At 43.0% G+C, this 13,174-nt stretch overlaps 1 protein-coding gene across 2 annotated transcripts in view; it reads left to right on the top strand.

The window, feature by feature from the left end:
- The first annotated feature begins 1,625 nt into the window (after positions 1-1,625).
- EXT2 (exostosin glycosyltransferase 2) overlaps positions 1,626-13,174 on the top strand; it is an 86,729-nt gene continuing 75,180 nt past the window's right edge. The window contains exons 1-4 of one of the 2 annotated variants that reach the window (XM_083432646.1): positions 1,749-1,974; positions 4,682-4,731; positions 5,890-6,455; positions 6,829-6,918. In XM_083432646.1, the coding sequence (XP_083288772.1) occupies positions 5,920-6,455; positions 6,829-6,918 (626 nt within the window). In that variant the 5' untranslated portion in view covers positions 1,749-1,974; positions 4,682-4,731; positions 5,890-5,919. Of the gene's footprint in view, positions 1,975-4,681; positions 4,732-5,889; positions 6,456-6,828; positions 6,919-13,174 lie in introns of both variants that reach the window. The other variant, XM_083432647.1, reaches the window with a different exon arrangement.

A 13,174-nucleotide genomic window follows, 5' to 3' on the forward strand; every position in this document is an offset into this window, starting at 1 on the left:
AGCCATATCCATTGCCATCCAAGAGTCTTAACAACTACAGGGGGGAAAGCAGTAGGTTCCTGCCTGGTAGCCTGATGCTTTAGTGTGCTTAAACTCTTTACTCAATAACAGAGCCTGCACTCTTAAGCTTTATTTAGTTTTGCTGGGCTTCCCTTAGGCTTTAATACATTTTATGCAGGCTAGTCCTGTGCATTATGTGATATGTAGGCCATGTGCCTTGCTGTGCTTTATTCTTGCTGTACATGAATAAAACCAGTAAGTCTTCACCCAAAGTGTGCCTATTGTCTCTGAATTCACAAAGCACAGTTGCCCTTGTAGAACAGGTGCCCACAGCATTCTCTCAAAATACTAGTGTGGCCCTGGGACCATAAAGGTTGGCAGCCTAATTGAAATATACTCAGAGTCGAGAGTGGACTTCATGCTCTTTATTCAGCTCATAGTGGTGAGGAGGAATGAAAGTCCCCTCAAAGTATCTCCTTTATATACATTATTTACACAATGGGCTGCACGTGATTGGCTAATTCCAGAATTCTCCTGTAGGCCAATCAGGTTGTGGATTCACTTCCATCTGGAGCCAGATTGGGTGGATCCTGCAGACTAATCATACTGCTGCATTGTTCTAGGACCAATCAGACTGCTGCATTCTGAATCCTATTGTTCTAGGACCAATCAGACTGCTGCATTTTGGATCCTATTGTTCTAGGACCAATCAGACTGCTGCATTTTGGATCCTATTCAACTCAGTACATTTAGACATTTAGACTATTAGACAGCTGCATCTGAGCTACAAACTTCTGCTTTGACTGGCCCTAAAAAACCCCAACCCATTCCAGAGCTGGCTGAGAATGATCTCCCTCGACAGACCCATCTGCAGCATCTCCTTAGCACACATTTGAACACCATGAGACCTGCTCTGCTCCAGAGGAAGAACTGAGGGGAGAGACTTTCTACAGGCAATGGCTTTTCCACCTGCCCAGCCCCACCCTCCAGTCCCAGACCATGACTTCGAGAACAGCAGAAGCAGCTGGGAAGGGAGGAGTTCAGGAATATTTTTTCAAAAGTTGTGTGTCCTTGTTTCTAATTTGATCCTTTTACATGGTTTTGTATCTTTGGGGTATTTTACGCATTGTGATTTGCTATTATTTTTATTGGTTATAGATTAGTAATTATTTATTGTAATAAGGGTAAACTGTTTAATTATTTTTGCTGATGTCTAATTTTACTGTTTACTGTTAAATTCTGATGTGTTGTTGAATGTTGCTTTTTTGATACAAGTTGTTTATTTTAAAGTTATTGTGATTTTTTTATATTGGATCAGATTGTTACATTAATGTTTGATGATTTATTATTACTGTTGCTATTATTATCATATTACTGTATATGTGTTGGAAGCCGCCCACAGTGGCTAGGACAACCTAGCCAGATGGGCGGGGTATAAATAAATATTATTATTCCAGCATTGCAGGTGGTTGACTAGATGCCCCTTCGGGTCCCTTCTCACTCTAGATTCGCCCTTGGTCACATGCTCAGTCCATACAAGGATCTCAGCAATTCTGACGACTAGCTGCCCATGCTTAAGAGCCATCTCAGCCACCGGCTTGCCGCTGCTTGCTTTACTTTGGCTTCAGATGCGCGCCTGGAAACAAAAGCCCAGAGAGCGGAGGGCTGCCAACCGTCGTTCCTCGCGCGGAGAAGAGAGAAAACTACAGTCCGCCTACCAGCGTTTCGTCGCGCCGGAAATGACGCCCCCCTCGAGCGGAAGCCGGAAGTGTCGGCCGCGGCTGGCGGAGGGGCGTGGGAGGCGTACGCCGTTTGCGGTCTTTTCCTTCCCCTCCGCCGGGGCGCCGTGAGGTGAGGAGGGCGCCAATGACGACCTGGGTCCTTCCCGGAGCGTAGCCGGCGTGGCGACTGAGGGGGAAGCGAAGAGAGCCGGCAAGCCAGTTCGCGCTGGGGTCCTCCTCCTCGGGCGACCGGGTGAGTGGCACGCGGGCAGGGGGGACCCTCTGATACCCTGAGCTTCGGGGTGGCTTCGGGTGTCCTGGCCAGCTGGGGCCCGGCTACTCGCGCTCCGTTGAGCCCCGAAGTCGCCCTGCAGGTGAGAGCCATTCGAGGTGGTTTCCTAGCGACGCCTTGCCTCCTCACCTGTGGCCGAAGAATCAGAGAACTGTACAGCTGTAAGGGACCCCGGGAGTCATCGAGTCCAACCCCTTGCAATGCAAGAATCTCAACTAACGCATCCGTGACAGGTGGCCATCTAACCTCTGCTTATAAGCCCCCAAGGAAGGAGAATTCGCCAACTTCCAAGGGAGTCCGTCCCACTGACAGCACAGCACCCGCTCTTTAGTCCGGTTCTTTTTTACCCTCAGTTCCTTTCTCATCGCCAAGGTTCAGACACACACGCCTCTGTCAGATTAAGCGCTACTTTCACAGTAACAAGAAGCATGACACACGTGTGTGTGTGGGTCTGTCCTGCCCCCTTCCCCCCGTGATGGAAATTCACTGAATCTAAGTGGCTTGTGAGTGTGCCTGTAGGAGAAGAGGAGCCTCGATACCCACATTCAAAAAGAAGCTGCAGTGTTCATACCAACTTAGGTGTCCCAACACCTGATCAATAGTGTCAGCTTTACTGGTGCCAGTTAGCATACTTGATTCATATCAAAAGTAATCTTTTACTCTCAGGGGATTCAGTCTCTTATCTGCTCCCTGGCTGTCATCAATGACTGTGTGGGATAAGGCGATAGTGCTATGCCTAGTTTTCTGCCGCTTCTTGATCCAGGCTTGAAACCAATAGGCAGGTCCTTAATTTCTGAATGTAGCTGTCCAGTGCTGGAAATTCTAGGCTCTTTTCCCAGTCTAGATGTGAATGTGCACAGAGAAGATAGCTTTATTTGCCTCACTTTCATGGGATCTGTAGAGAATATTTAACCATCTGCTGTTATTCAGATAGCCTGTTGAAGTACACACTGCACAAACATTTTTAAATGTCAATAAAGGAGTATTTCACCTTGCATTTCCTACTAATTTGATCTTTAGTGGCTTTCAAAGCCACTGTTCTTCAGTAATGCATATTCTGTTTTACTGCACTGGTACAGAGCTTACCGTACTTCCATTTTCCTGATTAGTATCAGTCCAGTTTTTGACACATTTGTGAAGTAATGCAGAAATTACTGGGCATTAGTCAGGGGATATGTATTCTAGAACCCTATCACTTTCCTTTAAATTATTGATTTTCTTAGAAAGCTACTGGTGCTAATTGGGTAGTATCTAATTCTAAATGTGACCGTGAGGATGCAAATGCAGATTATTATTTTTAGCAGGAAATGTCATAGGCTTTATTTAATATTATTTGTTTTGTAGCAGTTATAAAATATGATTAAGTATCTCCATGGAATGACTGTGTATGCTGTAGGAAAAATATTTTCCTCAGCGACATAAGAACTTGTCATGAGTGCGTGATCTCAGTGATGCATCAGGATATTCCATTGTTGGGTGGGAAGAAGGTGTCAATTAGTTTCATTAAAATGCTAAGATATTATATTGTAATACTAAGGGTAGTGTTGTTTTAGACACTGAAACTTTGTAATCTAGGTTCTGGGAGGGACACCTTAATAAGTTAAAGAAGCTTAACGAAGAAGGCTTGCAGCATGTGGATCAACTTGAGGGAGGTGGAAGTGATTGTTTTGGTGCTTTTTGGTAGTAGAATATGAAAACTTTTCCAGATAGATCCAAAGTCCATAAGACAGGCATAGGCGGCAAACTCGGCCCTCCAGATATTCCTGTTCCTTGCCGTCTTGAAGATGTTTTTTCTCCAAGGGTGGGAAAACAGACTGGGTGGTGGTGGTTATGTTGAGTGGACAGCTGCAGTAAGAGGGAGTCTTAACGGTTAAGCAGCCCTTGCTTTTCCATTCCTAATCAGAGTCTGTGAAGTCGTTTTCCTGTAAATAGCAGTGAAACCATACTAGGCAGATATGAGGCCCAAATGCAGTCCTGTAGACTAGTAAATGCATAATAGTAAATTACCAATAAACTTGTATTCCTTCTGATTACTGATATATTTGGCAAAGAGAGCTAAGAACGCTATTTTGCTGAGGCAATCTAGCTGAAGTGTTTAAGAGCATACACACCCACTGTCATTGTTGCTACAATACCTGGCATCTTCCTGTTATCTCTCTTCTGTATGTGGTAAATTGGCATCCCTCTAGGCAGGAACGGGGTTGGTCATAGAATGGTATTTTGCTGGGTGTAGTTATGTTGCCTTGGGAATAACTAGTCAGTCACAATTAAAAGTGTTAACACTTCTTAATTTAAAACTGTTATATTGCAAATCATCCAAGGTGAAATAAAAAAACTTTAATCTACCACAAGCCATGATTGCATAAAAAATTAGTTTTAGAGAATAAATACCTTAAGATTGTACAAGTAAAAATAAAATTCTGGCAAATGTTAAGTATATACAGTTTAATATGTGACTGAACACTTAACATGTGCATGCCTTTACAGAGATTTGGGTTTATTTTTTTCTAGAAATTGTAAAACAGCAAGCTGCAATATAAATAAATCTTCAGGGCATTTCAGCTTTATTTGTTCTGCTATCTGCAGAGTTGGTGCTAGTACTTAACAAGGATATGTGTTGTTGCTACTATCCTTTTGTTATTGTGTTTCTCAAAATGTTTCTTCCCAGGTCCTAACTGTGCCTGCCCAGTTCTGCTTTGCCAGTTGTGCAACTGAGAGGTATTTTGTATGCAACATTTTGTACTCTGGTTTGATGCCAATATTGAGGTGCAAAATACTCACATATCAATACCAGATGTGAAGGGTTTGGACATATATAAATAATTTTTTCACCTTTTAAAATATACATGAGAAGTAAATGAGAATGAGAAATGATCACAACCATTGCTGGTATGTACTTAAAAACATACATTCCATTTTTTACACATGTATGCCCTTCACATCTAATGCAGTATAACTGGGACATGGGTGGTGCTGTGGTCTAAACCACCAAGCCTCTTGGACTTGCTGATCAGAAGGTCGGCAGTTCAAATCCGTGTGATGGGGTGAGCTACTGTTGCTCTGTCCCAGCTTCTGCCAACCTAGCAATTCGAAAGCATATCAGCACAAGTAGATAAATAGGTACCACTGCAGCAGGGATGTAAACAGTGTTTCCATGTGCTTTGTGCCAGAAGCTGTTTAGTCATGCTGGCCACGTGACCCAGAAAACTGTCTGTGGACAAATGCCCCTCCCTCGGCCTGAAAGTGAGATGAGCGCCGCACCCCATAGTCTCCTTTAACTGGACTTAACCGTCCAGGGTTCCTTTACCTTTACCTTTTTTTAATACAGTATATTTGTAGTTTATACACTACGTAAGAAGCATCCTTTAGAATATCTCTATCAGAGTAAATGAACTTTGCCTAAATATCCACGATTGGGCTGAATGCTCCTGCCATTGCCATTGCTATACCCTAGTTTTTTGCAAGCACAGTGGGCTACAGTAGAGGGCAAAAAAACCTTCAGAGTGTGTGTCCAATAAAACTATTTCTTATGATCTCAGTTGCTGTCTCCTGATGTTTGTTTGTTTTTTATTGTAAGCTGCTAAACCCAATCAGGAACCTGCCTTCTTTAGCGGCACTAGATGTTAAATAGTAGTAGATGACAAAAGAAAAATTGAGAGGTAGTCCACATTGGTACATGCCAAAGATATGTTTGGTCTGTTGAAAACAACAGCAGCATTTTCATCTTAACTGATATTCTAGTGTGCAGTACAGTTGCAATCCACTAGAGCACAATAATTTTTATTTTTTATTTTGATTACATGGATTTTTGACCAGGTTGCCACAAATTAAACATACCCTTTTAAATTTTGTTTTTCCATATATTCTGTTTTCCAGAAGCTTGTGGGAAAGGTGGCTTGTTTCATTATGTGTGCGTCAGTCAAATATAACACCCGGGGTCCAGCCCTCATCCCAAGAATGAAGACTAAACACCGCATTTACTACATTGCTCTCTTCTCCATTGTGCTGTTGGGCCTCATTGCTACAGGCATGTTCCAGTTCTGGCCACACTCCATAGAGTCCTCAAATGATTGGACAGTTGAAAAGCGCAGCATTCATGATGTGCCTGTGGTCAAGATTCCAGCAGACAGTGCCATCCCAGAACGAGGAGATCTCAGCTGCAGGATGCATACATGTTTTGATGTCTACCGCTGTGGCTTCAATCCCAAAAATAAGATCAAAGTCTATATTTACTCTCTAAAGAAGTATGTGGATGAATACAACATGCCTGTGAGTCATACCATTTCCAGGGAATACAATGACCTGTTAACCGCCATCTCCGACAGTGACTTCTACACAGATGACATCAATCGTGCCTGTCTCTTTGTGCCATCAATTGACGTACTCAACCAGAATATGCTCCGTATCAAGGAAACTGCTCAGGCTTTGGCACAGCTCTCCCGGTACTTACACATATCTTACTGTGAATGCTAGAGCTACAACAGTAAAACAAGGGTAAGGGGACTAAGAGGGGGACCCAGATAATCAAGGAGTACATTGGTTTTCAGTCTTAATTATTGACCACCCTGTTCTCCCACTGTTTGGTAATTATTCATTTGGGCTTGAACATCAAGCAGGCCAATTGCAACTCATTTGAGAGTGCCCGGTTCAGAAATCATGCGAATGATTACATTTATGGCTAATCTGACCATTGGGCTCCTGCATTTTTTGTAGAGCTGTTTTGTTGCAGAGTGGCTTTGGATGTGTGCTTATCTCTGAAGCTCTGGTTTCAAGCATGTGTGGTGGTCTCATTTCCCCATCATTTTTCTTTCTCAGTTGGAATCATGGGACAAATCACCTCTTGTTCAACATGTTGCCTGGAGGACCACCTGACTACAACACAGCACTTGATGTTCCAAGAGACAGGTAGGCAACTCTGGGAGCATCTCAGCTTGAAGCAGAGGAGTTTGTATGGGGTTAACACAGATTGAGTGAGGGACATCCACATTCCCACATTATCCCTGTACCTTTAATCTATCAGCTTGCTTCTCCATCTCCTTGTTCTTTAGCACAATACATCTTAGGTTGCGTCCTGTTTACAACTTCCTCCTCTCACTTCTCTCTCGGACCTCAATATGAGAGAGAGGTCATCTTTAACTGTCCTCTGAGAAGCAAAGGAGCAGGCATGGCTTCCTTGTTGTTCTCTAGACTAGTTAGTTGGACTAGAACTAGAAACCTTTCTATCCAAGCTACGTGTATCCTACAATAAACAACTTTATTATTTTCTTACCTACAAGCATCTCCGTGTGGGATTGCAGCAAGAAGAGTCTACTCTCTAACCATGATTTGCTAGCTAAGTGCTGCACTTTCTGCATGCTAAGGTGTTTCAACAGGGTAATTAGCCCACTTCTCCCAATAGGCAACTTGTTGCTGTTTCTCTGGGACTTTTTAGAACAAGTCTCTAAACAAGATCCAGAGCTGTTGGGAGTCAAAGTGTGAATTTATTTATATTTCATAGAATCGTAGAATTGTAGAGATGGAAGGGACCAAGAGGAAAATCTAGTCCAACCCCCTGCAATGCAGGAATCTTTTGCCCAACATGGGGCTCGAACCCATGACCTTGAGAGTCTTATGTGGCGTACATACTTTCCCCTTCTCCATTTTATCCTCATAACATCACTATGAGGTAAATTAGGCTGAGAGACAGTTACTGGCACAAAGTCACCTAGTGGGCTTCAGCACTGAGTGGGGATTTGAACACTGATCTCCTGGATCCTTGCCCAGCACTTAACCACTACTCCACTCTGGCTGCAAGTGGCTGAATGCTTTGGACTGGTCCTGTCAGCACTTACCCTCCTTGTGCTATTTTGTCAGCTTTGCTGCTTCTGAAACTTAATGGAACACAAGCATACTGCTTTCTAAAACAAATTACTTCTACATAGCATTTAACTAGTTGGCCTTGATTTACAGTCAACCAAAGGGGTATCCTCCTATTGAAGACGAGAACTTTTTTAAAATCTAAGTTTTACATCTTAGAAACATGGCTTCAGTTTGTCTCTACTGACTGTTAGTATCTGCATATCTTTATGTGGAGGTTTTGCCATTGATTTGAGTGGAATTTGGATTGCCCTCAAATTCTTGTGTATACAGTGGTGCCCCGCAAGACGAATGCCTCGGAAGACGAAAAACTCGCAAGACGAAAGAGTTTTCCATTTTCTGAGTTGCTTCGCAAGATGGATTTCCCTATGGGCTTGCTTCGCAAGACAGAACGTCTTGCGCCTTTTTTTTTTAAACCGCCAATGCATTCCTATGGGAAGCCGTCAATACACATTGGTGCTTCGCAAGACGAAAAAACTCACAGAACGAATTAATTTCGTCTTGTGAGGCACCACTGTATATAGAAAGTCACACTCTAGAAGTTCCTGTACAGAGAGCAGTCAAGGAGTATTTTTGTTTCCTCTGTATGACTTGTCAGAAAAAAAGGATTATTGTGTATGTATTGGTATGGGTAATTTAGTTTTTTAGCATCTTATGTCACAATACTTGAATCCCTCCTGTGTATATATGATGTGAGTGGCCAGTAGAGGACAGTCAAGTATTATTATTTTACCATCTAAATGTGTAAGAGTGTGTTCTTTAGAAAATCCAAGGTATAGTCAGCCTGATTAAATATTTGATATCACTAGGTGTAAGTTTCCACATTTTTATTTATAAACTCTTATAGGATTCTGTGCCCTGCCCTCCCCATTATAGGTTAATTAAATAAAACATTTTGTCTAACCCATATGCTTTTTTGCTGCCACTTTTTAACTCCAATCTGTTTCTTTAGCCACCTTTTACTACACACGGCAGCAAGGTATAGACCTGGGCTGAGCAAACTCAGAGACTTGCATCAAATATGTTATTATTTATTAAAACTTTTTAAATATAATAGGGATTTACTTGAAGGCAGGTTATTTAATCAATTAATAATAATAATAATACCCCAGCCACTCTGGGTGGCTTACAGCATATATTGAAACATAATAAAACATCAAACATAAAAAACTTCCCGATACAGGGCTGTCTTCAGATGTCTTCTAAAAGTTATGTAGTAGTTTATCTCTTTGACATCTGAAGGGAGGGTGTTCCACAGGGAGCGTGCCAGTACCGAGAAGGTCCTCTGCCTGTTTCCCTGTAACTTCACGTCTCGCGGTGAGGGAACCAGCAAAAGACCCTCAGAGGAAGTGTCCAGGCTGAACGATGGGGGTGGAGACACTCCTTCAGGTATACTGACTAATAATAATAATAATAATAATAATAATAATAATAATAATTTTTATTTATACCCCGCCCTCCCCAGCCAAGGCCAGGCTCAGAGCGGCTTACAAGCAATAATAAAAACAAGTTTTTAGAAGACATCTGAAGGTAGCCCTGTTTAGGGAAGTTTTTTATGTTTGAAGTTTTATTCTGTTTAATATTCTTGTGAGAGCCACCCAGAGTGTCTGGGGAAACCCAATCAGATGGGCGGGGTATAAATTGTTGTTGTTGTTGTTGTTATTATTATTATTATTATTATTATTATATATTACTGGGCCAAGGCTGTTTAGGGCACTTTGAATTGTGCTCGGAAATGCACTGGGAGCCAATGAAGAACCTATAGGACCGGTGTTGATAAAATCCCGGCAGCCACTCCCAGTCACCAGTCTAGCTGCCACATTCTGGATTAGTTGTAGTTTCCAAGTCACCTTCAAAGGTAGCCCCACGTAGAGCGCAATGCAGTAGTCCAAGCGGGAGATAACCAGATCATGCACCACTCTGGTGTGACAATCTGCAGGCAGGCAGGGTCTCAGCCAGCATACTAGATAAGAGCTGGTAGACAGCCACCCTTGACACAGAATTGACCTGCACCTCCATGGACAGCTGTGATTCCAAAATGACTCCCAGGCTGTGTACATGGTCCTTCAGGGCACAATTACCCCATTCAGGACCAAGGAGTCCCCCCCCCCCACCTGTCCGTCCCCTGTCCCCCAAAACAATACTTCTGTCTTGTGAGGATTCAACCTCAATCTGTTAGCCACCATCCATCCTCCAGCCGCCTCCAGACACTCACACAGGACCTTCATTGGTTATGATTTGAAGAAGAGGTGGAAGTGGATATCTTCTGCATGCTGGTGAGCACCCAGCCCAAACTCCCTGATGATCTCTCCCAGTGGCTTCATATAGATTTTGAAAAGCATTGGGGAGAGGACAGAGCTCTGAGGCACCCCACAAATGAGAGCCCAGGGTTCTGAACACTCATTCCCCAACACCACTTTCTGGACACGGTTCAGGAGGAAGGAGCAGAACCACTGCATAACAGTGCCCCCAGCAATACTTGGTTTGTTAATAGTTGATATGCCACTGTTACTTTAGCAGATGTTACTGGTGCTTTAAAAGTGTTGTTGCTAGTTCTTATCCCTGTGCAAAGCTAATAGCCAGTCCCCTTTTCTCCTCTTATGGTTAACTCACAAATACTCCACCTGAAGCCTTCTCTCTGGTCAGGGTTTTCCAAAGCGATACAGGGTGGAACAGGATCTCCCAGCTGTCACTTCTTGGTTTTGGTTTTCTTCTGAAACCTTCCTCCTGGTCAGGCACTTGAACACCAGGACTTGGCCATGAAGACGTCACAGTTCTCTTCTCTGATGTCTCCTGCAGTCAACAGTCAGCTTCTGACCAGAGTTGTAGTAACTTACTGGAGAATTTCCTTCAGAGTCTTCCTCTCCAGACTAGCTTTCCCCCACTTCTGCCTAGAAGTCTCTTCACTTTCTGATGGCTGATTAAAAATTTCCACACAATATTGTGCCTGTCTTTATATTCTCTGTCAGAACCTTTTTGGAATATACTGTACAGTGGTGCCCCACAAGACGAATGCCTCGCAAGACGGAAAACCCGCTAGACGAAAGGGTTTTCCGTTTTGGAGGTGCTTCGCAGGACGAATTTGCTATGGGCTTGCTTCGCAAGACGAAAATGCCTTGCGATTCCTGGGGTTTTTTTCCCCTCCCCCCCCCTTTCCCCAAGCCCCTAAGCCGCTTAACAGCTGTTCGCTAAGCCGCTTAACAGCTGATCGCTAAGCCGCTTAACAGCTGATCTAAGCCGCTTATCAGCTGATCTAAGCCGCTAATAGCCTTTTAGCAGCTAATCCGCTAATCCCTTAAGCCTTTAATAGCCGCTAATAGCCTTTTAGCAGCTAATCCGCTAATCCCTTAAGCCTTTAATAGCCGCTAATAGCCTTTTAGCAGCTAATCCGCTAATCCCTTAAGCCTTTAATAGCTGCTAATAGCCGCTAAACCGCTAATAGCGCTAATCCGCTAATGGGCTTGCTTTGCAAGACGAAAAAAACCGCAAGACGAAGAGACTCGCGAAACGGATTCTTTTCGTCTTGCGAGGCACCACTGTATGTACTTGACCAGTAGGTATAGGGTGGTAAACAAATAAATAATAATAATAATAATAATCCCATAGAAATGGGTCAGTGGGTAGACACTCACTAACATTGGATATCAGCCAGTGATTTTGAACAGAATGTACACTAAGTGACCTATCACAATGTGACCCATTTCAATTCTCCTGTCCCAAGCCAGATTCTGCTGTTAGCTGTCATAACGGAAAACCTTACAAGAATGTAAACACCTCTTTTGAAACTAACAGCCTAGCTGCTTCTTGGCATGCTGCCAACTGAGCCTCCACACATTATCTTTTCCTGGCTTCAGTCACAACTGAACTGCCAGTTTTTTTTCTTCATACCGTTAACCCTTTACCAAACAAGCACTGTTTATAACAGAGCAGTGTTGCTAAATTTAAAATTTCCCTCACCATGTTCCTTTTTCTTCCCACTTGCCTTCAGAAATCTAAGAGTTAATATTTTGGTTCTTGTGCTGCAGAGCGCACACCCAAACTGAAATACTTAACTGGGTGTTGGTTCCCTGTGGCTTTGCTTAGGTAGATGCACACCTGCGTTCTCAAGGTTGATGAAGTGGGGTTAACATTGCTTACTGGATCTAAATTAAAACAATCTGGTTACTATTTCTTAATTAGGAAGGAGAAACAAGGAGCAAAAGTGCAGGAGAAGTAACACATGAGCTAAATTCAGTTTTTTCTTGCTTTCTTGTTCAACACCTCTGAATTCATGTGAAATTGGGAATGTGAGGCTTGAAGGATAACAGCAGCATTCTGCAGTGCTGTGCTGCATGTCACTTAAAATAAATGGAAAAGAATGCAAAATAATCACTTTGGTTTTAGGACCTAAAACTCATTCAACACTTCCCTCATCTAGGTCTCTTTCTGTAAACACACATGTAGCCTGGGCTGGTATGTTTGAGTTTGCTTCCATTTTTTTATGGGAGGTTTGAAATATTATATTTTTTCAGCACCTTTTGGATGATTTCCAACATTAGTTAGAATACACTTGTTGAAATCAATGGACATTGAACTCTGGAACTCTGAAAGCAGTTCACAGCATTTATATAGCATTAATTGTTCCTCCTTTCTGGAGTTCAGCAACAGCTGTTTCTGGTTTTTTTAATACTCAAAATAAGTCATGGAAAATAACTTATGTAAGATTGTCTATTCTGATATAAAGCAAATATTTGTTGTCTCTCCCCCCCCCCCCGAATATGAGTTTTGTTGGTTGAGTAGAACGTGTTTAGATCATCAAGGAGTTCATGCGGGCTTGACGGGGTGGGGCATAGGAAAGATGAGAAGGCACCAAATTTCCATGCTCATGAATGCTGGAACTTCTGCTTTTCACTAGAGGTTGCATTAAATGACTCTGCATGTGGAAGGCAACTCACACAACAGAACTTGCCCTCCCTCCTGCCTGCAGCCCCTGTACCCACCCAAAGCCTCTCTATGGGGTTGAGGAGGGGGCTACAGAACATTGTCAGCTGTGCCATATGGGGCTGAAGTGAGTGGGGGATCATCTCTTGCAATGGGTGAAGGAACCTTCTGCTCATGTGACCAGTGGAATCCTCTCATTGTCTTCTCAGCCATGAGGGATAGTGTTTTATTTTAAAGTACTGTATTTACAGAGGCTTGCACATCACATTTCATGCAAAATTCTGTGCTGGATCTTGATGGTGAGCTACTCTGGGCTCAAAGTCTTTCATATTCTTAGATACCATTAGTTGCAGCAGCTTGAATGATCAGTTGAAGAAATTCGCTC

The sequence above is a fragment of the Podarcis tiliguerta genome (genome assembly GCF_965153285.1).
Source record: "Podarcis tiliguerta genome assembly, chromosome: 1".
Classification (NCBI taxonomy): Eukaryota; Metazoa; Chordata; class Lepidosauria; order Squamata; family Lacertidae; genus Podarcis; species Podarcis tiliguerta.